We start from the raw sequence: 27,818 nt of genomic DNA, 5'->3' as shown, positions 1-27,818 counted from the left end.
CTCGGTTGTAACGAGTGGTTATTTGAGTAAATGTTGCTTTTCTATCAGCTGGAACCAGTTTGGCTATTCTCCTCTGATCTCTGACATCAACAAGGCATTTGCGCCCAATATCACTGGATATTTCCTCTTTTTCGGACCATTCTCTATAAACTCTAGAGATGGTTGTGCATCAAAATCCCAGCAGATCAGCAGTTTCTGAAATACTCAGACCAGCCCGTCTGGCACCAACAACCATGCCACGTTCAAAGTCACCTAAATCACCTTTCTTCCTCATTCTGATGCTCGGTTTGAACTGCGGCAGATGTCTACATGCCTAAATGCATTGAGTTGCTGCCATGTGATTGGCTGATTACAAATTTTTACATTTTGTATTAGTCCTACAGTTACAGTATGAAATATTCTATGTAGCATTTACCTATTTTAGTTCACAGTTCTGTATTTTTTCTCTCAAAAATGTAAGTATAGACCTTTCCAGACTTTTGAGCATACATTTATAACAGTGGTGAGTTTGTAAATTCTAAGAAAACAAAAGAAGTGTGAGATATAAACTTAATGTATTATTATGGAGACTATGAGCTGAGATCAAATATGCTAAAGGTAAGATAAAATGTGAACACATGATAATAAGTCAGGGATTCTGAGCACACAATTATTTATTTTTGCATTTCTTGTTGAACTTTGTTTGGCCTACTGACAGCCTGACCAATCCCAAAGGAAGCAAGGTGGGAGAAGTGTTGGAATTTTGTCCACAATGTAAACCGGAGAAACTAAAGCAAGGGATAATCTTTCCTTTTAGTAACTATTTTAAAGAGGTAATGAATTGCGTTTTTACTTTGCATTGCACTGCACAAGACATCATGTAATGGAGGTGAGGTTCTTGAATCTGATTGGTTAATAGCCCTGCTATATTCCACTGTATACCCTTATGAGAGTGAAGAGCCAAGCAGAGACTGAACTCATTGTAGTTTAACAAATATTGCAGCATGCTGTTGGACTACATCATGTATTATTAACATGGGAATGTAGTTCTATTTGTGTTGGTAATGTATGTTACAATGTATCCAGGAGTCAATCAAGTGGTTAACTGTGAAATATAATTCATTTTGGGTATATATAATGCCAATATTTATATATCACATAATAATAACAACATCATAATAAAAAATGAGAATATAATATATAATAATATATAATCATCTGTTATTTGCCCCAGAACAAATAGGTTTGACTGCAATGTTAAGCTTTACAGCGTAATAATAAATGCAATATGAAAATGTGATTTAACTCATTTATTTAACATCTTAATATTGTTGTTTGTTTAATGGTGTTGTTCAGTAAATGTCATTTGATATACACTGCAGTAGTAAATAATACAAGTACTTCATATAGAATGATCCTATATAATGACCTGTTCCAAAGGCTTTGAGCAAACGAGGCCAGGATGTTTCTAAAAAATATGGACATTTCAAACTACTGCAAAACCAATACAGAAATTAAGCTGAGCTGGTTTGACTTTTCCAGTAGTGTATATAATACATATGCATGCATCATGAAGCCAAATGTATACTGAATTCAATTTTACCTCATTTATTAATCAAACATATGCAAGTTTTCAGTGTTTTAGAGAAATTGGTCATTTTAGTCTTAATTTTTGACGGGCTATTTCAATAAACATGTTATTCTCCTTTTTAACCTATTTTCATCATTGAATGGATGACAAGAGATCGTGTTTACTGTTTAACCTCCTTGTGCAAGCACTTGCGTCCATTTAAATGCACACAATGAGGCTAAGCTGGCTTTAGTTAAGGCTTTATGTAGATAAAACCATATTTTACAAGATAAATGTGTGTTTTGTATAATTTCAGAGTTTATCTTTAAGATTGCAAGATGAATATTTTCCTAGGCGCGATTACGCATTGAAAATGGTATGAACCATTAAGGGGTTTGGGGGAGGGGGCAAATTTAGATTAGCTTATTGTCATTACTAATATTATTTAAGATGTAGACCAGAGCAGACTATTTACCACTATTTAATAATATAATAATCCATAATATATCAAATGTAGAGCTTTAAAATACAGGCAATATCTTCGTTTTCTGTAAATCGCGGTTTTCTTCGAGCGCTGCTCTCCTCTGCGCTGTATGCAAATGAGCAATGACGTCAAACGTTCGAAAGTTCAATGTTTCCATGGAAGTGGAATAATCACTCATTTACAACTCGTCGTCTGAATTGAACAGTAGCACAAACTTAGAGCTGCGTTTTATATGAGATTTAATCAGTTGATCGTGGTTTTAAATAGTCAATCCACCGTTGATAACGATTCTCTTCATTTTGGAAAGAAATCTGAATCTATGGGAGTTGTAAAGAAATTTAAAAAGTTCTGTAACTGGGTCTTTTCTCGGAAATCCGGGAAAACCCAGAAGAACCTAATCGAGGGCGACCTCGAGCACCAGAGATGTTCTGATGGCGAAGCCGGACCAAGTAACGTCGCGTTCATCTCTCACATTCATACCGGGGCTGGTGTTTCACCAAGCCCAGCACCACAGAAAGCGGAGAAGAAACTAAAGAGGTTCCGGAAATGGTTTTCTCGGAAATTCAAGAAAACCACAACCAGAGCCCCACAGACCCAGCTGAGCAGCCCACAGAATCAGAGATCCCATAATGGTGAAGCTGCGTGTGTGTCGCCGAGGCCGGTTCAGGACGAGCGGGTCAACAACAGGTGCGTGTCTATCCAGACCCCTGTGAAGACCCCGTCAACAGAAACCGAACAGCCCGACACTGAATGCTGGCACTTGTGTGTTTCTTCTCTGACCCCCGCGGATATCAGCCAGTCTGACCGCGCTTCAGTGCAAAGCTGGCAATCTTGTGCGTCTTCGCTTGACCCCGCGGAGAAAAGCGAATCTGACCGCGCATCAGTGTTTAGTTGGCACTCTTGTGTGTCTTCGCTTGGCACCGAGGAGATCAACGAATCTGACCGCGCTTCAGTGCACAGCAGGCACTCTTGTGCGTCTTCGCTGACCGCTGACCACAACAACGAGGAAAACGCTTCCAGTGAGGACTCCATAGAGTCGGAGGAAAGGACGCCTTCCTCATCAGATGACTATTCTTGGAAGACAGAAGAGTACACCCCATTTAATATGGAGGGAGCAGATACCGGTCAGTTTATTAAGTGTTCAGCCTAAAGTATATAGCTAAGATTAGGGTTGCACAAAAGATTTTTTTAAAGTATAGTTAAGACAATAATAGTGTATTTGCAATATCCATATTGCAGAAAGTTGAGCTTAAGGCCTCAGAGAGCAAAAAGCTGAAAATTAACAGTTAATGGCAGGAATAGAGACGAGAGGAAAGTGAAACAGCAAATATGAACTATAAATCAGAACATCTGCTGATATATATATAAAATCAGCATAATATATTTTACTGTTTATTTAACTATGAGTGATACTCATAGTACATTACTATGAGTGATACTCATGAATACATTAAAAATAGCTAGTAAAAATGGCATTTCTCTAGGAAATATTGTTATAAATACATCACATAATCTATTTTACCAGAATTTTGCTGCCCAAGCTAAAGAAGAAAAATAAAGATGAGACAAATGTTATAAATACTTAAACACAGCTGAATGTTAAGAACAAAGTAATATTTGTATTGCTTGTACTATACTTCTATAATTTTTTGTATTTCTATTTTTTAAAATGGCCTGTTGTTATTACAATAATAAAAAAACAATGTTAAGGAGTAAAAGTACTGTTTATCCTTTCTTCAGAAATGTACTGGGGTTGCCAGTTTAAACTGTAGTTAGTTGAGTACAAATCTACAAAAAAAAAAAATACATAAGCACAGTAACCAAATGTTAATGAGGCCTAATTAGCTTAATAATAATTTAATAAAATAGTGCTATTCTAAAGCAATCTTCGATCAACTTTTTGATGGTTTATGCTATAAATGTACTTCATTATTTGTTTCATTGATTGTTTTTACAGGTAACATCTACAAGGAATATCAAGTGGATAATGTTATAGGTCAAGGAACATTTGGAGTGGTCTCTGCTGGAGTTCGTCTGTCTGATTCACGAAAGGTTTGTTTCAAACATAAAAAAGTGCTTTCTTGCTATTTAACTTCATGAATGTTACATGACTTGATTGTATGAAATAACCATCTTTTTTTGATGAACAGGTGGCAATCAAATATGTGAGCAAGAGTCATACAAGAAGAACCATGACGATTGTAAGTACACCGTGCTAAAGTTGTTAAAATACTGACCTCAACTTCAGTTCAATCACATCTCACTATCATATGTCTATTATCTCTCTTGTAGCTATCATCACAGAAGACTGTTCCACAAGAAGTCGGCTTGATGTATTTGATAAGCAGAGGTCCTTACGTTCCTCAAATAATACAACCGCTGGATTGGTTTGAGTCACGAACCCAATACGTACTGGTGGTAGAGCGTCCCGAACCATGTATGGACCTGGACAGGTTTGTAATGCAGCATGGTTGGAAAATCAGCGAATCCCAAACACGAGTGGTGATACGCCAGGTGGCCACTGCTGCAAAAGTATGCTGTGAAAGGGGAGTCTACCACAGCGACATCAAGATGGAAAACCTGCTCATCAACCCCCACACCTTGCAGGTCAAACTCATCGACTTTGGTGCTGGAAGTGTCGTGACCAAAAAGGGCTACACAACATTCCGTGGTATGTATAATAATAAAGACAAGTTATATATAGTCTTCTAGGCAAAGCCAAAGAGATCAGCAGATACATTTTTGCTAATATGATAAATGGCTAACTGCTCTTGATCTTTCTTCCAGGTACAAGAGTTTATGCTCCTCCGGAATTTGACAAATGTGGCAGGATGCATGCCAAGACTGCAACGGTGTACTCTATAGGAGTACTGTTGTTCAAGCTGCTTTGTGGACATTTCCCTAAAAAAGAGCTCAGTAGGATTGCCACCAGAACCTGGCAGCATGACGACCTATCCAAAGGTAAGAGCATGAGGATGATGAAACAAGAACTTAAAACAATGTGATCAATTACACCAGCCGTAAAGTTTGTGGCTAGTCTAATAACCTGACATCTGTTCCTTCTTTCTTCACAGAATGCATCGACCTGATCTGTTCGTGTTTGGAAAGTGATCCAACCAAGCGGATTCCACTTGAAAAGATCCTCCTCCATAACTGGTTCCAGGTTTTGATCCTGAAGCCAAGCAACAGAAGAAACGATTAAGAAGATCAGAACAGTTGAGGCACATTCAGGTCAGTTTAATAACAAAAGCCCCAACATGACTTAAATATGTGCAAAATATTCTACTTTTTCCCCACTAAAGGCTGTCACAATTCTTCGCTTGGCAATAGCCTTGCAGAGCTGTAGCTGCTTAATTAGGCCTACTATGTTACTGTATTTCAATACTGGTTATATGGTGGTAATTGGAGGGACAATTTTATCTGAGGTGGTACTTGATAAAAAAAGTTTGAGAACCACTGCACTACATGACTTGATATTCCCTCTTCAAATCACGGTGGTATTTGGCAACATGTAAATAATCCACAAGAGGGAGTCACACTACACAATTTGGCATTGTGACTCGTTTTTAAGATTTACATTAAGCAAGAATTTGGGTTTTACAGAAATGTTGTGGATATTACAGTTAATTATTGCATTATATTTTAGATATGCTTGCATCTATAGATATTGTTTTAGTTATTGTGATATACACTAATATAGTTTTATTGTTTAGAATTAGCTTTTTTCATATTTCAACGTAAATGGTTATATCATGCATGTGCTTTACTGTAGATGTGATCATTTAATCTGTTTACTACTTACTATTTATTTGAGTTTATTATTAATTTACTATTATCTTACATGAAGCTAATATTGCATATTTTGTATTTTCCAACCAGATACAACGCTGGAGAATATACAACTGAAGCTGAAGAATCTTCTCTTCATCCAGAGACTAAAATCAAGCACCTCCTCTTCTTCATCGAGCCACTAACTCCATGCTTCACTTGACTTCATCAAAGCTACTGACACCAGGCTTCTCCTCTTCATCAAAGATACTAACACCAAGCTCTTCCTCTTCATCACGCCATTAACACCAAACTCCTTCACTTCATCCAGCCACTAACACCAATGGGGCAGGTGTTTGTGACTGGATGTAGGGGAGGAGCTGATTGGGGCAGGTGTTTGTGGTTGGATTTAGAAGAGCTGATTGGGGCAGGTGTTTGTGATTGGATGAAAAGGAGGAGCAGACTGGAGTCTGTGTGGCTTTCCAAAAAGAAGAAGCTGATTGGGGCCGGTGTTTGTGGCTCGATAAAGAGGAGGATCTGACTAAATGTATTTTTGTAAATAAATGTTGTATATTTATGTTTGATTATCATGAATAAAATTGTGTACATTTCAAACATAAAGTTTGTTCATTTTATTCAGTGTCATTTTAATTTATGCATTCTATGTTGACCTGTCCTGTGTTGCTGTAAATTGAACATAAAATATGGTGTCATTGTTTCGATTTTACTAAATGGTGGCTCCAGCTGGGAATAAATAAAAATCAGTTATATTATTTATTAAATTTTGTATATTATTATTATTATATTAAATTATGTTTTATTAACACCTACTCTTCACAGTAATGTAAATGAGAATTATTCTTGTACAGTTACAAAAATTGTACTACATTCAACTGCCAGTCTGCAGCTGTATCTCTTCTTGACTTTAACACAACTCTTCTTTCTTTGTTTCTTGTGTAATCTTGATCTTAAAACTTTTAGATTTTTTTGTTGTATAAAACAATTACACTGTTTGTGGTCACACATTAATTGAAACTTTAATTCAACACATTTATATCAACCTTGCTTGCATACACACATTTACAAGTGTTATATATGTACAGTTGAAGTCAGAATTATTAGCCCCCTTTTGAATCTTCTTTCTTTTTTAAATATTTCTTAAATGATGTTTAACAGAGAGCAAGGACATTTTCACAGTATGTCTGATTATATTTTCTCTTCTGGAGAAAGTCTTATTTTGGCTAGAATAAAAGCAGTTTTATTTTTTTAAAAACCATTTTAAAGTCAATATTATTAGCCCCTTTCAGCTATATATTTTTCCGATTTATCCTAACCTTCCTAGTTAACCTAATTAACCTAGTTAAGCCTTTAAATGTCACTTTAAGCTGTATAGAAGTGTCTTGAAAAATATCTAGTAAAATATTATGTACTTTCATCATGGTAAAGATAAAATAAATCAGACTAGACTTTCTCTAGAAGAAAAAATATACAGTAATCAGACATATTGTGAAAATGTTCTTGCTGTTAAACATCATTTTTTAAAATATTTAAAAAAGAAAGAAAAATCATAGTGGGGCTAATAATTCTGACTTCAACTGTATATAACACTTGTGAATGTGTGTATGCAAGCAAGGTTGATTCAAATGTGTTGTGTGTTGGGTGGGTGGGTTAAAAACGTACTCAGGTTAGGCATGGGACGATAACTGTTTTCAAAGTATACCGCGGTTTGGAAAAGTCAAGGTTTTAAAAACGGCAACATTTTTTATTTTTCAATGCTGCGCAGTATATGTAAGGTTTTTAAAAAAAATGTTTTGCTTTAAATTTTTAGAACAACAGTATCTCCAGCAGGAAAGATCTCCAAAAATGTCTTTTCAACTTGAATGAAGTATGTTTTTTTTTTTTTAAATGAAGACAGCAGAAGTCAGTGATTCAAGATATTTTAAAAGTTTCTCAAAATAAAATATATTGTGTTCAAAGGGGAAAAAGGTTGATTCATTCATGTTGTCCCAACACAAATCGATTAAGTTAACTTAACACTTTTAACTAATTTATAAGAATTGAGCATAAAAAAATGTAATGAAATCTAAAGAATTGTGTTGTTTAAGCTCATTTTAATTAAGTAGTTTGAACAAGTTAAAAAATATATTTTTTTTAGTGAAGATTATACCGTCAGATTCTTATACCCGCCCAATCGCCTCACAGCAAGAAGGTCGCTGGTTTGAGCTCCAGCTGCGTCAGTTGGCATTTCTGTGTGGAGTTTGCATGTTCTCCCCGTGTTTGCGTGGGTTTCCTACAAGTGCTCCGGTTTCCCCTGCGAGTCCAAAAACATGTGGTACAGCTGAATTGGGTAAGCTAAAATTGCCTTTAGTGTATGTGTGTGAATGAGTGTGTATAGATGTTTCTCAATGATGGGTTGAAGCTGGAGGGGCATCCGCTGTGTAAAACATGCTTGATAAGTTGGCGGTTAATTCCGCTGTCGCGACCCCAGGGACTAAGCCTAAAAGAGAATGAATAAATGAATGAATAACATTTTAAAGCTCACTCACTTACTAACAAATCCGGTATTGTGCTGAGACACATACCCCTCCTGCAAAATGCAGCATTCATAGACTTTCATTAATATCTCAGTCTACATTTAAAAAAAATCAACAGCCATAATTCATTCATTAATTTTCGGCTTAATCCCTTTATTAATCCAGGGTCGCCAAAGCGGAATGAACCGCAAACTTATCCAGCACGTTTTTTAGACAGCGGATGCCCTTTAAGCCGCAACCCATCCCTGAGAAAACAGCCATAATTGATCAAAACATAAAATGATTATTATTTTGATGGATAAAGCAAAGATAAGAAGTAAAACGTATTTTAAAATGCACTAGGTTTACAAATAACCATAAAATAATAATAATATTAGCTATGTTTCCATCCAAAAATGTAAATCAACTTTATGCGCAAAACTGGATTATCACATATAAGACATGCGAATAAAGCAGTGTTTCCTTCCGAGTCAAAGCGAATAAAAGCGTCAATTCCTGATTATCTGGTGCCAAATATCAGCAGTAAAAACGAAATTTGCTGTGGTAGGAGAAGTTGCGTGAATCTTTTTTTCATTTAATAAATGACTTGTGCCTCGGAAGACAATCCTGACTTGAAGTGAACGTGCTGCAGCTCTTAATTCTGGAGGTCATTAATAATATAATAACACTAATGGGGTATATGCCGAGCTAGTGTTTTTTCCATACTGATAAACTTCCGGTGAACCGTTATTGTGAACTTTTTTCCTTTTATAGACCCTTTTTCATGGCTGCTGCATGGAGGGCGCCATAGCGACCAGCGTCTTCCGGTAGAATGCTAAAAAACTTCCATTTACAACCTGTACAACTGGTAATTTGCGCTCCGAAAATGGGTTTCAATGACATTTTTAATGGATAACAGAGTGTTTTTGTGACACACAACTTAGAAATGTGTCTGTTAAAGCCGTTATAATTTGTCACATGTGGTTCAAGCGCGTCAGAAATACGAGAAAAACATTCTCCTAGTTCACGTGTCTGCCATTCAAAAAACATTCAGTTAAATAAACTTTGGCATTCATTTATTTGCTCAAGCGTAAAATAAGACAAAAAGCTGTTTACTCGGGTTGTTGCTAGAGCGGATACGTTTGCAGCCGGAAGTTAACGCGAACTATTTCTATTATTTATTAAATTTCTCATTTGTTGTATTTTATTAACTTCTACCCCCACCCCAACCCTAAACCCAACCGTCACAGTAATGTAAAAACTGTAGTTGTACCGAGTATTAGTTATGTTATCTATTAAATTACCCAATAAAATGTATTTTTTAACGCCTACCCCAACCCTAAACCCAACCCTCACAGTACTGTAAAAATAGTAATTATTGTTATACAGTGTCATAAAAAAATGCTGCTTTATTAATGTGCATATCGCACCTCCTGTCGGCCGCATATCCGATCTAGACTTTACCGTTTACTCGCACGTGCCCGCAGAATCAGCAGGTTAGCGCAGAAGCTCCATTGAATATACTGGGGAAAAATAAATGCTCATATTACAAAGACATAGCGGGGGAAATTGTAATTTAATGCAGTGCTTCTTTTACAATCTGAGCCCCTCTTTATATCGAATATCACTCAGCTAGTGGAGATCGCTGATTTTTAAAGAAAACAGACCTTAAAAGCGCCAGTTTTGCAATTGCGATCACATGATCTCTTATAACAAAATCACGTGACTTTTTTAATGTGCACACTGGAACTTTTTTTTTATCGTAGTTTTGCTTTTCTAATCTAATAAACAGTTTTCCTACGCATATTGGCGCAAGTTTATTCATGCGTATATGTTTTTTATGTGCCTTTTCAAAATTAATGCACATGCAAAATGCATATAAAAATAGGTGGATGGAAACGTAGTTTCTAAACCACCTATTTTTAAACTAAACCACACATTAAACAATTTACTTAATCTCATCTGTATTGTATTTAAAGTCAATCAATGTATTTGTTTATTTCTGTCCTGTAAGGGACGGGTTCCATTCATGAAACTTACCTCAGTCACTCTCATTAGTGTTATAACTGTATTATTAACTTTTTACAATTAATTTCAGTTAAGAGATGCACATTTCAGAGGGGGTGCATTATAGAGTAGGGGTGCGCTCCTGGCACAACAATGGAAACCAGACAACCTGTAGGAAAGTAAACCCACGTAAACAAACTTGCAACAATACAACTTAACAATCAAAGTTATGAAGCTCTAGTTTGTTTTTTTACAAACTTAGTTATTTAATGTTAGTCTCAGTTGACTTCCATTCAATTATAATGACAGAGCCACAATTGAATTTGTACTAACGTTAGTAAGAAATGCAAATAGAGCCCAGTTTAACAACTGCAATTAGAAAGTTCTTTAATGTAATTCTTACTTTAAATTGGAGAGCTTTATAATTAAATTGTTAACGTTAACTTACTAGTTGATTATGACGAGTACCTTAATGCTAAGTGCATTTTAAGCTAATTTGGCTTGCCATATGCGGCGGAGCATTTTGCCCTGGATTGGTAACGTTAACGTTAGTACCACTTGAGTAACAGAGGGTCACTTACCCTTCCTGTGATCGAGTAAACTTTCTTCATCTCTAATTTATACGTGTTTTAAGATCATTAAACCCTTCTAACGTTAGACGTGAAGTTACGGTCGCTTGGCGGACCCCAACAAAAAAAGGTTGGTTACCGTTAAAACCGTTAAAACCATGGTAAAAATTTCCGTAAACTGACTGAGGTAGACGCATCAAAGATTTAAAAAGACAACTTAAAGCGGAAGGTAACTTAATAATAACTTAATAATTAATATTTTTTTCCAAATATATACATCTCTATTTTTCAAAATGTTGAGACGCGCTGCATTCGTCGCCGTGAAATAAAATGGCGGCGAGCGTAACGTTAGAAGTGACTCGACTGAAAAAAAAAACAGGTTGGATTTTGAGTTCTGGGTTTGGGTTCGCTTGATAATGTGGACCTCTGTTATTCTACAATACAAAGTTACTTGTCAAATAACTTAACATGGAATATTATTTTGAGTTTAAGTTATTTAATTAGCTTGTTTGATAAAGACTGCAGAGTAATGCATGGCAAAAAAATACTTCGAATAATTTTTAAGTAGTTTGTGATGTATGTATGTTAAACCACCGACAGCCAAGTGGGAACCAACTTTACCTTACCGTAAAAAAATGCGCGCCTGAAAGTTCCTCGCCTGCGTTTAAGCTGCGCAGCCACTGCGTGCTCGAGCACCTCCACCCAGTGTGTGATGGTCATGTGATCAGATCTGCCTAGCGGTGTGTGTTGTGTTGCTGAAGATGGCGTGTTGTGGAGGATGTTTGTGTTGTCAATGCTGCTGCAATGAAGGCGAAACAAGAACACCAGAGGAGCTGGTATGAGTCCGTTTATGCGTGGTATCTGCTTCCAGATCCGTTACACTTTATTGACTGAAACGCGCGTGCTTTTCGTTGCTTTAATAAGTGATGCTTCCCCTGCTATTCTCCACCCAGATACACTGTAAACAGAATAATGTACATTAACTGTCTGTTTAGCAAGCATTAGAAGATTCTGAGATGACTAATATTCAATAAGCAGTTTTTAATAATATGTATTAGTCACGAGTTTATTATATTGTACCGCTTTTTTGGGCATCTTACAGGATAATATATCATAAAGGATATTCAATTTGGGCGTTATCACCTGTCACTATAATATTTTTCTCATTAGAAAGTTCACCAGATTATTAGACACAGCTTATGTGTGATGAATAACCTCATAACAATGGGACGAATAACCTCATATAATACTGCTTATCAGTTACTTATTGTTGTGAAGAATTGATGATATTGTAGCAGACAAACCATTATCCTAGGTATAGTAAAGTAAAATGTCAAAGATGTGCTCAGAATAAGTCATGCCATTGTGTGAAGTCGTCACAGGCCATCTGTTCTTTTTAAAGACAGAGATCTCAATCTGGGAAACCTCAGAAACGTCAAAAGAAAGCATCTGAATGGGGGGTTCCTTTCTGAAGCATCTGGTCTCTTTTTTCAAGCATGTTAAACTGATTTCATTGCTGGCTTTTTGCTTATTAGACAATACTCGGTGAAACCAGAGAAGATGATGATGAAATATTGCCAAGAAAAGACTATGAGGTCAGTAAACAATGGACAACGCTGATTATAACACGCCTTTAAAAGCAATACTCGCATGCTCTTATGTCTTAATCTACCATTTTAAAATAATACAGACATTGCATATTGTATGTATATATATATATATATATATATGTATATATATATATATATATATATATATATATATATATATATATATATATATATATATATATATATTGTATTTTCTGTTTTATCTTTTGGTTTTTCAGAGTTTGGATTATGACCGTTGTATTAATGAGCCGTTCTTGGAGGTTTTGGAAGGGTTGGATAATAAGGTAAACTTTGTGATGAGCACTTTATCTCAAAAGATTTTTTTACAAATTGTAATGAATCATTTACCTCTCAGAAAGCCAGAAAATATGAAGCAATAAAGTGGATTTTAGTCTTCGCGATTGGAGTATCAACAGGACTGGTGAGTTGTAAAAAAATTATTTTGATCAAGGTTCTAGATACTGCAAATACATCAGAGTAACCTTAAACTAATATATATATATATATATATATATATATATATATATTAGGGCTGTTCGATTATGGTAAAAACCATAATCACTATTTTTTTTTTTTGATCATAATTGTAATCACAATTATTCAAAACGATTATTAGTTGAAGTCAAAATTATTCGCCCTTCTGTGAATTTATTTTATTTTATTATATATATATATATATATATATATATATATATATAAGCAGGTTTAAATATTTTGAAACTTATTTTAATAGCTCGATATTATTAGCCCCCTCAAGCAATATATATTTTTGATTGTCTGCATAAGAAACTTCTGTTATACAATGACTTGCCTATTTACCCTATTTAAGCCTTTGAATGTCATTTTAAGCTGAGTACTAGTATTTTGAAAAATATCTAGTAAAATATAATGTACTGTCATTATAGCAAAGATAAAAGAAATCAGTTATTAGAAATGAGTTATTAAATCTGTTATGATTAAACTGTGCTTTAAGCATCTTCACTGTATTTTTGATTTTATTATTGATTAATAATAAAAACAGTCGGCAGCAGCTGGAATATCGCACACTGCCACTTTAAGAATAGTGCGGCTCTGATATGGTTTCTCTTTCACATGTCTTTTGATTCTCAACTTGTTAGTTTATTACACAAATGAGGGTTAATATGAATAATCACTAAACACCGTGCTCTGACACAAATGTGCATGTATTTTACTATTAAATTACATTAAGATGGCGTTAGATGTGTGTGTGCCCTGCTGTCCGAAGCTAAGCACAGCGCGCATGCAAACACACACAAGTTACCTGTCCGAGGCTAAGCTCGGTGCGCACACACAAAACAACACGTGCTTCTTCGCGCTTTTAAAAATATGAATGATGCGCATCCCGTGCTGCAAAAGTTACATTACAACACATGCTTTTAGTCATTTTCACGTGGAACTGAGCTTTGCAGAGCAACACGTGTACAACTGGAAAGGGGGCGGGAGATGCTGGAATAATCGTTTATCTCGATTAATGCTTTTTCATAATCGTTAAAAGCCAAAATCGAAATCGGATATATATATATATATATATATATATATATATATATATATATATATATATATATATATATATATATATATATATATATATATATATATCCTCTGCCATTTTATTAGGTACACCTTATTAGAACTGTGTTGGACTCACTTTTGTCTTCAGAATTGCCTTTATTCTTCGTGACATAGATTCAACAAGATACTTAAGGTATTCCTCAGAGATTTTTCTCCATATTGACATGATAGCAACACTTGGTTGCTGCAGATCTGTCGGCTGCACAACCATGATGCGATTCTCCCGTTCCACCACATTCCAAAGCTGCTCTATTGGATCGAGTTCTGGTGACTGTGGAGGCCATTTGAGTACAGTGAACTCATTTTCATGTTCAAGAAACCAGTCTGAAATGATTCACGCTTTAGGACATGATCACATATTGCATTATCCTGCTGGAAGTAGCCATCAGAAGATGGGTACACCGTGGTCATAAAAGGATGATCCTGGTCAGCAACAATACTCCTGCAGGCTGTGGTGTTGACACAATGCTTAATTGGTACTAACGGGCCCAAAGTGTGCCAAGAAAATATCCCCCACACCATTACACCTCCACCACCAGCCTGAACCGTTGATACAAGGCAGGATTATTTCATGATCCCAAATTCTGACCCTACCATCTAAATGTTGCAGCAGAAATTATGACTCATCATACCAGGCAACGTTTTTACAATCTTCTATTGTCCAATTTTGCAAAGCCTGTGTGAATTAAAGCCTCAGTTTCCTTTTCTTAGCTGACAGGAGTGGCACCCGCTGTGGTCTTTTGCTGCTGTGGCCCATTCGCTTCAAGGTTCGACGTATTGTGCATTCAGAGATGCTCTTCTGCAGACCTCGGTTGTAACGAGTGCTTATTTGAGTTACTGTTGCCTTTCCATCAGATGGAACCAGTCTGGCCATTCTCCTCTGACCTTTGGCATCAACAAGGCTTTTGCATCCACAGAACTGCCGCTCACTAGATATTTTCTCTTTTTCAGATCATTCTTTGTAAACACTAGAGATAGTTGTGCGTGAAAATCCCAGTAGATCAGCAGTTTCTGAAATACTCAGACAAGCCCGTCCGGCACCAACAACCATGCCACGTTCAAAGTCACTTAAATTACTTGTCTTCCCCATTCTGATGCTTGGTTTGAACTGCAGCAGATCGGCTTGACCATGTCTACATGCCTAAAGGCATTGAGTTGCTGCCATGTGATTGGCTGATTAGAAATTAGTGTTAACGAGTAATTGGATAGGTGTACCTTATAAAGTGGCCGGTGAGTGTAGGTTTATTATATTAGTAATAACTAATAAGTTTAATGATCAATTTCATGTGTGCAAATTAAACATCTTTTTTTAGCCAAATGTATCTTTGCATTGTCAATATAGAAAATGACCACTGAATATGAATATGCATGCCAGTATGGTTGTTTTAGGAATACAAACCTACACACTGCATGGGTTGGGTTAAACAAACACTCCACTTATTGAGGGGAATATGCTTAAGTCCCCAATAGTTAAACAGATTGGTTTTAGCATTTTTGAAGACTTTCAATAATTCCTATTTGAGTATAGGCTCTTCTGTACAATGACATTATACATTGCATGAAAATAGTCTGCAGCTAGGTCACTAGGTAGCAGTACTTCATAATATCATTGCACCTGCTGCACCTTGATTTGTTACACCAGAATGAGAGTATAGTTCCCAGCCTTATCAACCTACAAAATAGTTTTCAGCTTCTGTCAGTTTTTGTACACAATATAACTACAGAAGGATCAAGCTTCAAATAGGAAAATTATTATTATTATTTAATTTTTAAATTTTTTTTTTTCTTTTACGAGTGAGATGCTAATGGTCTAATCTAGTTCAATGATTTGTGCTAAGCTAAGCTCAACGTTCTCCCTTCAGACCCAGATATTATCTGAATAGATTTAAAAAATGGTCAAACTGAACTCTTTGACACTAGTTTACTCGGAAAATAAGCCCATTTTTAAAAAAGTGGAATGTAGTTAATTTAAAAGAATTGTTACCAAACATAAAACAAGCCAAAAATATATTTATAGGCTCTTAAGTATTTCAGTTAAGCTTTTATTATTATTATTATTATTATTATTATTATTATTATTATTAATAATAATTTTTTTTATACAGTTTCTGTGATTTAAGGTATATTAAAAAATATACATTTTCTTTTTCAGACTGGCCTTTTCGTTGATTTCTTTGTGCGGCTTTTCACTCAGCTGAAGTTCAACGTGGTTGGGCAATGTATCCTTTCTGCTCAGTGCTGCTGTGTGTTTTGGTTTATGTATTTTTATGCTTTTTTGTTGTGTTGGAGTCCTTGACGTTATATTCAGCTGTGGAGGAATGCAGTGAGAATGGCTGTCTAGCTCTTTCATTACTGGAGCTGCTGGCTCTCAATATGATGTTCGTGTTCATCTCCAGTGTTCTAGTGCTCATTGAGGTTAGTGAATAATGTATACATTTAACAGTAAAGTCATTTGCCAGATTAGTTAAAACGTGCTTTAAGGACAACAGAGTGAAAGTTTTGGAGTGGCCATCACAACGCCCTGATCTCAATCCTATAGAAAATATGTGGGCAGAGTTGAAAAAGCTTGTGTGAGCAGGACAGCCAACAAATCTGACTCATGATGTGGCAAAATTCCTTCAAACTATTGTGAAAAGCTTGTGGAAGGATACCCAAAACATTTGACCAAAGTAAGGAAAGCTAAAATAAAAAAATACCAAGGAAATGTATGTAAACTTTTGACTGTCTAGAACAGGGGTCACCAAACTTGTTCCTGGAGGGCCGGTGTCCTGCAGATTTTTGCTCCAACTCTAATCAAACACACCTGAACAAGCTAATCAAGCTCTTACTTGGTATACTTAAAACATCCAGGCAGGTGTGTTGAGGCAAGTTGGAGCTAAACTCAGTAGGGACACCGGCCCTGCAGGACCAGGATTGGTGACCCCTGGTCTAGAAATTAATAGAAAATTCTCAAAAAAAAGAAAGAAATTCTCTCATTATTCTGGCATTTAGCAAATGTAAATCATTAAGGTAATCCTAACGGACCTAAAATAGTAAACGTTTAGTATGATTTACCATCAGACATTTTAAAAAATGGTTATGTTCCTTTTTTTATAGAGTACTGTATGTAAACTTCTGGTTTCAAGTGTGTGTGTGTGTGTGTGTGTGTGTGTGTGTGTGTGTGTATATACACATGTATATATTATTTAAAGTGCTTTTTTAGCTAATTCAATAATATTCGTAAAATGCGTTATTGGGGGAGTAAAAAGTTGCTTTGTTTCTCTGTGTATCAGCCTGTTGCAGCTGGGTCGGGTATCCCTGAAATTAAAAGTTACCTTAATGGAGTAAAGGTGCCAGGAATTGTGAGGCTGCGAACCTTCATATGTAAGGTGACGGGGGTCCTGTTTGCAGTTGCTGGAGGTAATTATGATGAAAATCACATAAATCAGTAGAGGTGTTAACCTAAACTGGTGTCACGGTTCGGTTTGGTTATGATTATCATGCCATCAATTCAGTTTAACTCGATATCTCAGTGCATCACGGTGCAATAACGATGCTTTCCATGCAAAATGTCATATTTTACTTAGCAACACAATCATTTTTGTATTAAAATCGATCATTTATAAGTAGATTTACTGTATATCTATATATTATTTCATTCATTCATTTTCTTGTCTGCATTGTCCCTTAATTAATGTGGGGTCACCACAGCGGAATGAACTGGCAACTTATCCAGCACATTTTTACACAGCAGATGCCCTTCCAGCTGCAACCCATCTCTGGGAAACATCCACACACACATTCCCACACACACTACGGACAATTTAGCCTACCAAATTCACCTGTACCGCATGTCTTTGGACTGTGGGGGAAACCGGAGCACCCAGAGGAAACCCACGTGAACGCAGGGAGAACATGCAAACTCCACACAGAAACGCCAACTGAGCCGAGGATCGAACCAGCCACCCAGCGACCTTCTTGCTGTGAGGCGACAGCACTACCTACTGCGCCACTACGTCGTCTATATATTCTTCGAAAAACAATTTTGTTCTGTAATACAAGCAGTCAGATATATGAACTGTACCTTTAATTTTACCTGCTCAAAGAAAACTCTTTTTGAATGTATCAAACAAAAGTACATGCATAGAACAGCAGCAGCATTTATAGCAAACAAACAAATGTAAATTTTGTCCTGCTTGCTTTTTGAGCACTACTGAGTGAGTCTTTAAATGTCTATGATTGATCGTGTGCTCAACGGAAAAGGCTGCAATTGATGTTCAGTGCGGGTCTGGCACTGTTCAGCAAACAGTGACACTGATGTTAAATGGCCAAAATTATTACTGAACCGATACAGAATTGTTTGTGTCTGCATTGCGGTGCACCAAAGAAACAATTAATTTTAACACCCCTATAAATTAGCACTACAAACAAGTCAATTCTAAAAAGTGTTTGTCTTTTTGTTTCAGGATTGTTTGTTGGGAAGGAAGGACCAATGATTCACAGTGGAGCAATAGTAGGGGCGGGACTTCCTCAGGTACAGCTTGATATGTTTTTAATATGATCATGACAGATTTCAATAATCATTAACCTCAATGAATGTTAAGATGACAGTATTTTGTGTTGTCTTTAGTCATTTCTGCATCATCTTTTCTGTCATGGTCTATTAAATACCTGCTTGTCTGTCTGGTTAGTTTCAGAGCATCACCTTCAAGAAGATCCGCTTTCATTTCCCTTATTTCCGCAGTGACAGGTTAGCAAAGCATCACTACATCCAGCCTCTAATCAGTTATGCTGTGCAAAAGTGAACATAAAACAGAACTGACTGGGCTTTCAGTCACTTTTTATTTTTAGTGATGTGGTGCATTTTTAATACAAATAAAAATAATACAAAACCAAAAAAAAAATGTTTTCAATGTAAAACCTATTTTAAACAAAATTAGTGAATGTTTTTTTATTCAGAGAAAACTATTTTAAGAGAAATGTTAAATAGGTATCTTCTGGAATAATATTTGAATGTTTATCACTGACTAACGTTAAAGACCTTATTTGACCTTTTATCAATATTGTTATACGATGCTTGTTTAAGAAACCTTTATGTCTGAAAAAGATGTGTTTAATATGCGTTACCAATGTTGTCATGAATATAGCCAATGCTGCTGGTATGACATTAAAACAAACAAACAGGCATTAATAAATAAACAAACAAACAAACAAACAGACTAAAAAATAAATAAATACTTAAATAAACAAACAGACAGATAAATAGACTAATAAATAAAGAGATAAATAAATGAAAGCAGAAAATAAATGAACAGATCAATAAACAAACAAACAGACAAATAAATAAATACATAAATAAACAAACAGACAGATAAAGAGTGAGATCCTAATGGTCTTATTATTTTCAGTGATCTATGCTAAGCTAAAAGTGCTTGTGGATATCAGCTGAATGGATTCAAAAGTGGCAAAACTCAACTATTTAAATCAAGGTCACTGGTAAAATGACATAATAATCTCATTTATCTTTGCCCTGATGACAGTACATGCTATTTTAGTAGTTATTTTGCTTGTATTACACTTAAAAAGAAATGTAAATGCTTAATTAGAATAAATAAATACACAAATAAACAAACAGACAAATAAATGAAGAGATTAATAATAAAGCAGAAAAATTAAACTAATAAATAAATACATAAATTAAAAAAAATAAACAAACAGACAAATAAATAAATACATAAACAAAGACAAAGGCGTGGGATGCTAAAAATCAACTGTTTAACTCAAGGTCACTTGTGAAATGAGATGATAATCTCAAATGTTTTTGCCCGATGACACTACATAATATTTTACTAGTTATTTTGCTAGTATTACACTTAATATATTTAAATGCATAATTAGAATAAATAAATACAAAAACAAACAGATAAGTAAATAATTAAACTGACAAATAAATCAATAAAACAGACAATTAAATAAAGTTAAACAAATAAATAAAAAGCAAAAAAACAAACAGATAATTGAACAAATAAAAATTGAAAAACAGAAAAATAATAAATGAATAAACAGAAAAACCGATACATGAATTCATTAAATAAATACATAAATAAATAAATAAATAAAAATATTATTAAATGAAAAGTTAAACAAATAAATAAATAAAAAACAAAAATCAAAAAGATAAAAATGCTTAAACAGACAAATAAATAAGTAAATACATGCATAAACAAACAAACAAACAGACAATTAAAGAGATAAAAAAATAAATACATAAACTGAAAAATAAATACATACGTACATAAATTGTTTTGTAGGAAAATTTGCAGTACGTGATATGTATACAATGGTAATAATTCAATAATCCAGTAGAAACTTTCTATATTTCTGGTAGCTGCTAAGGAAATGTTTCCCTTTTAATTTAGTTAAAGTCTAACTTAAATAACTAAAGCAAAATAAAAATGAACATTTTACAAATCATAAATGTTTAGACATTATTAATAATTTTACAAAATAATAGATTCTACAGGTACAGTGGATAAACAAATGAAATGGCAAAAAACACATTTAGTAACAGCAAAAGCTAAATAAAAAAAACTTTCACAATATTATCACAATTATGTTATATATATATATATATATATATATATATATATATATATATATATATATATATATATATATATATATATGATGTTATATTTTTATTTATTTAAATATATTGATATGATCATTTATTTGATATCTTTAGAGTATTGTGCTCTGCTGAAACAAACACAGCACTATAGATGTGTGTAGGTAAATGGGAAAATTTAGAATTTGTAAAGTGATGTGTAATGTTTGTCTTTTAAGGGACAAAAGGGATTTTGTCTCTGCGGGGGCAGCAGCAGGAGTTGCAGCTGCCTTCGGGGCACCAATAGGGGGCACGCTCTTCAGTCTGGAGGAGGGGTCGTCCTTCTGGAACCAGGCTCTCACATGGAAAGTGGTATGTGAATGTTTGCAGCATTTAGTTTGTACACAGAAAATGCAACTGAACCTTAATGCGTCGTCTCTCTTTTGTCTTAAAGTTGTTCTGCTCCATGTCTGCCACTTTTACACTCAACTTCTTTCGTTCTGGGATCAACTTCAGTAAATGGGGGTCATTCCAGCTGCCCGGCCTACTCAACTTCGGAGAGTTCAAGGTGATTAAAACATAAAAACGTATTTAAATTATGTAAATTAGCTGGTTGTAATGGTACACACACTCAAAAATGACTTTTACTGCTTGTTCAAACGACTCATTTAAAATGAGCGGAATCAACAAAGTCAACTTAATTGTTATATGTTAATCCACCTAAATTTGTGCAAAGTTTTGGTAACACTTACACACTATGGGCTCTATTTTGACGGTCCATGCGCAGAGCGCAAAACGCAGGGCGCAAGCGCTTTCAGGGTGTGTCAGAACGCATTTTTGCTAATTTACGGACGGGAAAACCTGCTTTGCGCTAAGGCGCATTGGCTAAAAGGGTTGAGTTTATTTTCTTAATGAGTTATAGGTGTGTTTTGAGAATAAACCAATTAGAGTCTCATCTCCCATTCCCTTTAAGACCCAGCTGCGTCGCGCCAAGAGCGCATTCGCTATTTACAAGACGCAAAGTAAGTCTAAGTGGAAAAAATGAGCATTTCACAAGCAAACAGTTAACAGTTTTATTATCAGAAAATTGTTAAACAGAGCATCTACTGCGTGAGAAAGAGAGATAATGGAACTACTTTCACATTCGCTCTTGGATAGGGAAACCTTTACGCACAGACATCAATTAGTCTATAAATAATTAATTTCGATTGTCAAGCACAAAAATTTGTTTCAAAACTATTTCTAAATTCAGTTCTAATTTCTAGCAAATGAATAAATAAACAATAATGACCAAGTGTGGTCATAATACTGAGTTATTTCCAAATACACCTGCCATGCCCCATATGGTCTAAAACCTGACAGGTGGGCAAATCTAAGCTTGTTTTTAATAAAACAAATATAAATATGGATATAATAAATAATACTGCTAATAATAATAATAACATTATACAAAAGCAAATTGTTATGAATGAACTGAAAAAGCCTCCCGAGATGAAGACATAAAAGCAGTGATTTTTCATATTTATGTAGGCTAGAAAATAATATGTTTTGTAATATTTTAATCCTTTATATTTATATCCTATATCTATTCTTAATATATCCTATATACATCCTTAATATTAATTTTTTTTCATATGTAAAGATATTTGTCTATTGCTCTCTTTTGCGTATTAAGCAGTGCGTAAGCGAGGCGCAACTCTGCGCCGGAGTTTAGACCGGGTTAGTTTTGGTCTAATGAAAAATCTATTATAGTTTCTCAAAATAGTGACGCGCCAGCAGTGCGCCTTAGAACGCCTTTCTTTTTAGACCAGAACGCCTATGGGTGCACATATGAGCGCTAATGCATTTGCTATTTAAACAGCGTAGCGCAACGCCTCAAAACGACTCTTGCGCCAAGCTGAAACTACCAAAAGACTATTGCGCCACGTCACACTGCGCCGGGTGTATGATAGGGCCCTATAAATCATTTATTAAGCATTAACAAATAGTTAAATCATTATATGTTAAGCATTAACTTTACATTAATAGATGTTAGTAAGTGGTTTTTAAATGCAGCTACAAATCCTGGCTTCTAAGCACATACAGTTGAAGTCAGAATTATTAGCCCACCTGCGTCAGTAGCCCCCCATCTTTTAAAATCCAAATCTGAAGCAGAAAAAAAGCCCCTCATAAAAGCGGGCGTATCAGCGCACAGTTACATTAAAAACATATATTTTGATTCATGTTTTCTGATTCTGATTTCTGATGTTCTGTGGACATAGCGGCTTTTTCTGTCAAAGGCAAATGGCGTTTAGAAGCTTTTGCAAACAAACTGTTACTTCTGAATGCGCTGACGCTGGGATTTGGATGATTTGAAGCAAATATATCTGTTAAACATGTGCTACGTGCCTAAAGCATTCGCTCAATGCCATTAGCTCATTTTTGGCGGAAGTGACGTTTAGCAGCTTTCGCATCTGAACATCTGAACAAACTAAAGCAGGTTGTAAATATACATGCCTCCATTGTTTATCTTTGCTGTCTGCAGTGTCCAGATGGAGATAAGGCCTGTCATCTGTGGACAGCAGTAGATCTGGCATTTTTTGTGTTGATGGGGGTGGCAGGAGGTCTGCTCGGTGCTCTGTTCAACTGCATCAACAAACGGCTTGCCAAATACCGCATGAGAAACGTCCATCCCAAAGCAAGATTCATCAGGTACTTCAGAAACATCTTATACTGAATAAAACTACACAGAAAATACTTTTAAAATTGAATTAATCGGATACGACCTAATTTCTTTTATTTTTGGCAGGGTGTTGGAGAGTCTGTTGGTATGTATGGTGACCACACTAGTGATCTTCATGTCTTCAATGACTCTGGGAGAGTGTCGAGATTTGGTCTCCAACGTGAATAACAACACTTCAACACAGGTCAGACTGACATCTGCTTCTTTACTTTTTTTAAAAACTGCCATCATATACTGCATTGGTTCAATAAGTTAAAGAGCTCTATTTTGATAGTCCATGCGCAAAGCGCAGGGCACCAACGCTTCAGGACGTGTCAGAATCCACTTTTGCTAATATAAGGACGGGAAAATCTGCTTTGCACCGTGGCGCATGGTCTAAAAGGGTTGAGTTTATTTTCCTAATGAATTATATATGCAGGGTTCAACGCTATGGATTTTTTCTACTGGTCCGATCGGGCAAGTGGTTCAGATTTTTACTTGCCCTGCCAAAATTTTCACTGGCCCCACCAAAAAAAAAAAAAGGAAGTTAATAGCTATTTTTTTGCCACATTTTAAATAATGTGTCAAAAATAAAGTCTGTGAATCTAGAATTTTAATATATAAAATAAATTGTAAATAAAAGTGTTATGCAAACAAAAAGAGCAGTACAGAAAATGTTATAAAAAGGTGGCTGACTTGTCAAACTGGCCGCAAACTGTGCAAAATATCACATTTTTATTTTGTTCTGTTAGTCAGACGTAAATGTCTACTTCCAAGACGTTAGAAACAGACATTTTCTTTTAGCCTTATAATTTGATGTTGCCTCCATGTTGCCGTTTCTTCGCTGGACTGGTTTTTACCAGGTTACAGAAAAAAAATATCATGGTCAATCCAATAAGAGGAACTGGAAAGCAATATGGTGTTTACGACATAACAGAGAAGGTAGTGTTTAAAAACTTAAAAGCACAAACTCAATTGACAAATAGTCACAGACAAATTAAATGTTAGTGACAAGGCAGCACTGTCCCAATCGGGCCAGTAATGATCCGGTCTACTGTCCCAAGTGTCTCTCAAGCTGGCCCTGGGCCACTGGGCAGTCCTTATTGTTGAGCCTTGATATGTGTTTTTAGAATAAACCAATCAGAGTCTCATCTCTCATTCCCTTTAAGAGCCAGCTGCGTCGCGCCATGGCAAATTTGTTATTTACATGACGTAAAGTAAGTGTAAGTGGAAAAACTGAGCATTTCACTGGCAAGAAAACAGTTAAACAGAGCATCTACAGAGCGAGAATGAGAGACAAATTATTAACTTCCACTTTCGCTTGTGGAACCTTGTATGCACAGACATCAATAAGCCTATAAATAATTAATTTAGTTTGTTAAGCTCACATATTTGTTTCAAAACTATTTATAAATTCAGTTCTAATTTACAGCAAACGAATAAATGAACAATAATATGAAGTGTGCTCAAAAACCTGAGTTATATCCTAATACACATGCTGTGCCCCATATGGTCTAAAACCTGACAGGTGGGCAAATCTAAGCTTTTTTTAATAAAACAAATATAAATATGGATATAATAAATAATACTGCTAATATTAATAACAATATACAAAAGCAAACTGAATGAACTGAAAAAGCCTCCCGAGATGAAGAAGGCATGAAGGCAGGGGTTTTTATATTTATATAGGCTAGAAGTTTTGTAATATTTTAGTCCTTTTTATTTATATCCTATATATATCCTTAATATTTTAACTCTTTTTCATATGTAAAGATATTTGCGCACTACATCTTGTGTGTATTGAGCAGTGTGTAAGCGAGGCGCACAACTAACGCGCTCTGCGCTGGGCAATAGACCAGCTTTGTTCTGGTCTAAAGAACAGACTATTATACTATTTACAGAGTTTACATCTATCTTTACCATTGCACACACTTTGTAATATTTTATTTGTCAAGTTTAAGAGTCTATGTAACACTTATATTCATTTTATTATAAAGAGATCAGATATTTTGTTTAATTTTTTTGTTTTTTTACTATAAAAACTATTTGCCTTAGTAGTGTTTTTAAATTAAAATTAAGTGGTTAAATGAAAAAATGCTAATATTTCTATATATTGTTAAAAAATATTCGATATATGAAAATATATAATGATATAAAACATGATATCGTGCTAATTTATTTTTTTTTTGCAATATGGCCCATTAATTCAATTAACATTAAGCTCACATATTTGTTTCAAAACTATTTATAAATTCAGTTCTAATTTACAGCAAACGAATAAATGAACAATAATATGAAGTGTGCTCAAAAACCTGAGTTATATCCTAATACACATGCTGTGCCCCATATGGTCTAAAACCTGACAGGTGGGCAAATCTAAGCTTTTTTTAATAAAACAAATATAAATATGGATATAATAAATAATACTGCTAATATTAATAACAATATACAAAAGCAAACTGAATGAACTGAAAAAGCCTCCCGAGATGAAGAAGGCATGAAGGCAGGGGTTTTTATATTTATATAGGCTAGAAGTTTTGTAATATTTTAGTCTTTTATATTTATATCCTATATATATATCCTTAATATTTTAACTCTTTTTCATATGTAAAGATATTTGCGCACTACATCTTGTGTGTATTGAGCAGTGTGTAAGCGAGGCGCACAACTAACGCGCTCTGCGCTGGGCAATAGACCAGCTTTGTTCTGGTCTAAAGAACAGACTATTATACTATTTACAGAGTTTACATCTATCTTTACCATTGCACACACTTTGTAATATTTTATTTGTCAAGTTTAAGAGTCTATTTAACACTTATATTCATTTTATTATAAAGAGATCAGATATTTTGTTTAATTTTTTTGTTTTTTTACTATAAAAACTATTTGCCTTAGTAGTGTTTTTAAATTAAAATTAAGTGGTTAAATGAAAAAATGCTAATATTTCTATATATTGTTAAAAAATATTCGATATATGAAAATATATAATGATATAAAACATGATATCGTGCTAATTTTTTTTTTTTTTTGCAATATGGCCCATTAATTCAATTAACATTAAGCTCACATATTTGTTTCAAAACTATTTATAAATTCAGTTCTAATTTACAGCAAATGAATAAATGAACAATAATAACGAAGTGTGTTCAAAAACCTGAGTTATATCCTAATACACATGCTGTGCCCCATATGGTCTAAAACCTGACAGGTGGACAAATCTAAGCTTTTTTTAATAAAACAAATATAAATATGGATATAATAAATAATACTGCTAATATTAATAACAATATACAAAAGCAAACTGAATGAACTGAAAAAGCCTCCCGAGATGAAGAAGGCATGAAGGCAGGGGTTTTTATGTTTATATAGGCTAGAAGTTTTGTAATATTTTAGTCCTTTTTATTTATATCCTATATATATCCTTAATATTTTAACTCTTTTTCATATGTAAAGATATTTGCGCTCTACATCTTGTGTGTATTGAGCAGTGTGTAAGCGAGGCGCACAACTAACGCGATCTGCGCTGGACAATAGACCAGCTTTGTTCTGGTTTAAAGAACAGACTGTTATACTATTTACAGAGTTCACATCTATCTTTACCATTGCACACACTTTGTAATATTTTATTTATCAAGTTTAAGAGTCTATTTAACACTCATTCATTTTATTATAAAGAGATCAGATATTTTGTTTAATTTTTTTGTTTTTTTACTATAAAAACTATTTGCCTTAGTAATGTTTTTAAATTAAAATTAAGTGGTTAAATAAAAAAAAATGCAAATATTTCTATATATTGTTAAAAAATATTCGATATATGAAAATATTTAATGATATAAAACATGATATCGTGCTAATTTTTTTTTTTTTTTTGCAATATGGCCCATTAATTCAATTAACATTAGCTAATACAACATTATTGTAAAGTGTTACCTTTTTTACTTTGCAGTATTCATCAGTTGCTGTATACTGTAGGTGCAGTAATGGTGTGTTTTGTAGGGGTCTGTAAATGAAGAGGTCAACTCAACCATACGCCGATTCTTCTGTTACAACAACACGTATAATGACATGGCAACCCTTTTCTTCAACCCTCAAGAAGTGGCAATTCACCAGCTCTTTCATCAGAATGGTAAAAACATCCTATGCATCAGTGTACTGTATGAGCTTTATTGAGTATAAGTGATGTATAAGTGCTTTGCTTTAGCAACCCTGCTGTTTTTTCCATCAGCCTATATTTTTTCTAGGCATTTAAGGAATTTCAGTATTGCACTTTAGGGTAACACTTTACAATAAGGTTCAGTAGTTAATGCATTTACTAACATGAACTAATCATGAACAACACTTGTACAGCATTTATTAATCATAATTGAACATTTACTAATGCGTTATTAACATTCAAGTCCATGCTTGTTAACATTAGTTAATGCACCATGAGTTAACA

The 27,818-nt window shown here is 34.6% G+C and overlaps 2 protein-coding genes and 1 long non-coding RNA gene across 5 annotated transcripts in view; 2 read left to right on the top strand and 1 right to left on the bottom strand.

The window, feature by feature from the left end:
- Positions 1-1,281: 1,281 nt before the first annotated feature.
- LOC110440002 (uncharacterized) lies at positions 1,282-6,420 on the top strand. Its single transcript, XM_021478338.3, has 7 exons — positions 1,282-3,157; positions 3,991-4,085; positions 4,184-4,234; positions 4,326-4,704; positions 4,821-4,994; positions 5,108-5,264; positions 5,913-6,420. The coding sequence occupies exons 1-6, from the start codon at positions 2,266-2,268 to the stop codon at positions 5,233-5,235; spliced, it is 1,719 nt and encodes a 572-aa protein (XP_021334013.2). The 5' UTR covers positions 1,282-2,265; the 3' UTR covers positions 5,236-5,264; positions 5,913-6,420.
- Positions 3,982-11,225, bottom strand: LOC137496388 (uncharacterized). 2 transcript variants are annotated; one of them, XR_011016694.2, is made up of 5 exons: positions 10,903-11,225; positions 10,355-10,490; positions 7,969-8,112; positions 5,080-5,205; positions 3,982-4,984 (listed from the first exon to the last, which is right to left on the bottom strand). It is a non-coding gene; the product is annotated as an uncharacterized lncRNA (long non-coding RNA). The 2 variants fall into 2 exon arrangements; XR_012384789.1 differs by having other exon boundaries at positions 7,985-8,112.
- The window catches only part of clcn6 (chloride channel 6), a 42,822-nt gene continuing 25,616 nt past the window's right edge, over positions 10,613-27,818 (top strand). The window contains exons 1-14 of one of the 2 annotated variants that reach the window (XM_073911216.1): positions 10,613-11,020; positions 12,426-12,485; positions 12,719-12,784; positions 12,856-12,921; positions 16,246-16,312; positions 16,402-16,508; positions 17,366-17,492; positions 18,539-18,606; positions 18,764-18,822; positions 20,919-21,051; positions 21,134-21,247; positions 23,204-23,370; positions 23,468-23,585; positions 27,377-27,506. In XM_073911216.1, coding sequence (XP_073767317.1) covers positions 16,467-16,508; positions 17,366-17,492; positions 18,539-18,606; positions 18,764-18,822; positions 20,919-21,051; positions 21,134-21,247; positions 23,204-23,370; positions 23,468-23,585; positions 27,377-27,506 — 958 coding nt within the window. In that variant the 5' untranslated portion in view covers positions 10,613-11,020; positions 12,426-12,485; positions 12,719-12,784; ... (1 more) ...; positions 16,246-16,312; positions 16,402-16,466. Of the gene's footprint in view, positions 11,021-11,629; positions 11,727-12,425; positions 12,486-12,718; positions 12,785-12,855; positions 12,922-16,245; positions 16,313-16,401; positions 16,509-17,365; positions 17,493-18,538; positions 18,607-18,763; positions 18,823-20,918; positions 21,052-21,133; positions 21,248-23,203; positions 23,371-23,467; positions 23,586-27,376; positions 27,507-27,818 lie in introns of those variants that run through there. The other variant, XM_009304277.5, reaches the window with a different exon arrangement.

Source organism: Danio rerio, chromosome 8 (assembly GCF_049306965.1).
Source record: "Danio rerio strain Tuebingen ecotype United States chromosome 8, GRCz12tu, whole genome shotgun sequence".
In the NCBI taxonomy this organism is placed as follows: domain Eukaryota; kingdom Metazoa; phylum Chordata; class Actinopteri; order Cypriniformes; family Danionidae; genus Danio; species Danio rerio.
The sequence above is the reverse complement of the archived record's forward strand: the minus strand, read 5'-3'. Positions and strand labels throughout refer to the sequence as shown.

Excerpts from the sequence above, each read along its gene's own strand:
- LOC110440002 (XM_021478338.3), top strand. The coding sequence starts at position 2,266 with ATGAGATTTAATCAGTTGATCGTGGTTTTAAATAGTCAATCCACCGTT. Across the intron at positions 4,086-4,183 it reads GTCTGTCTGATTCACGAAAG|GTGGCAATCAAATATGTGAG; the intron begins GTTTGTTTCAAA and ends TTTGATGAACAG. Across the intron at positions 4,235-4,325 it reads CAAGAAGAACCATGACGATT|CTATCATCACAGAAGACTGT; the intron begins GTAAGTACACCG and ends TCTCTCTTGTAG.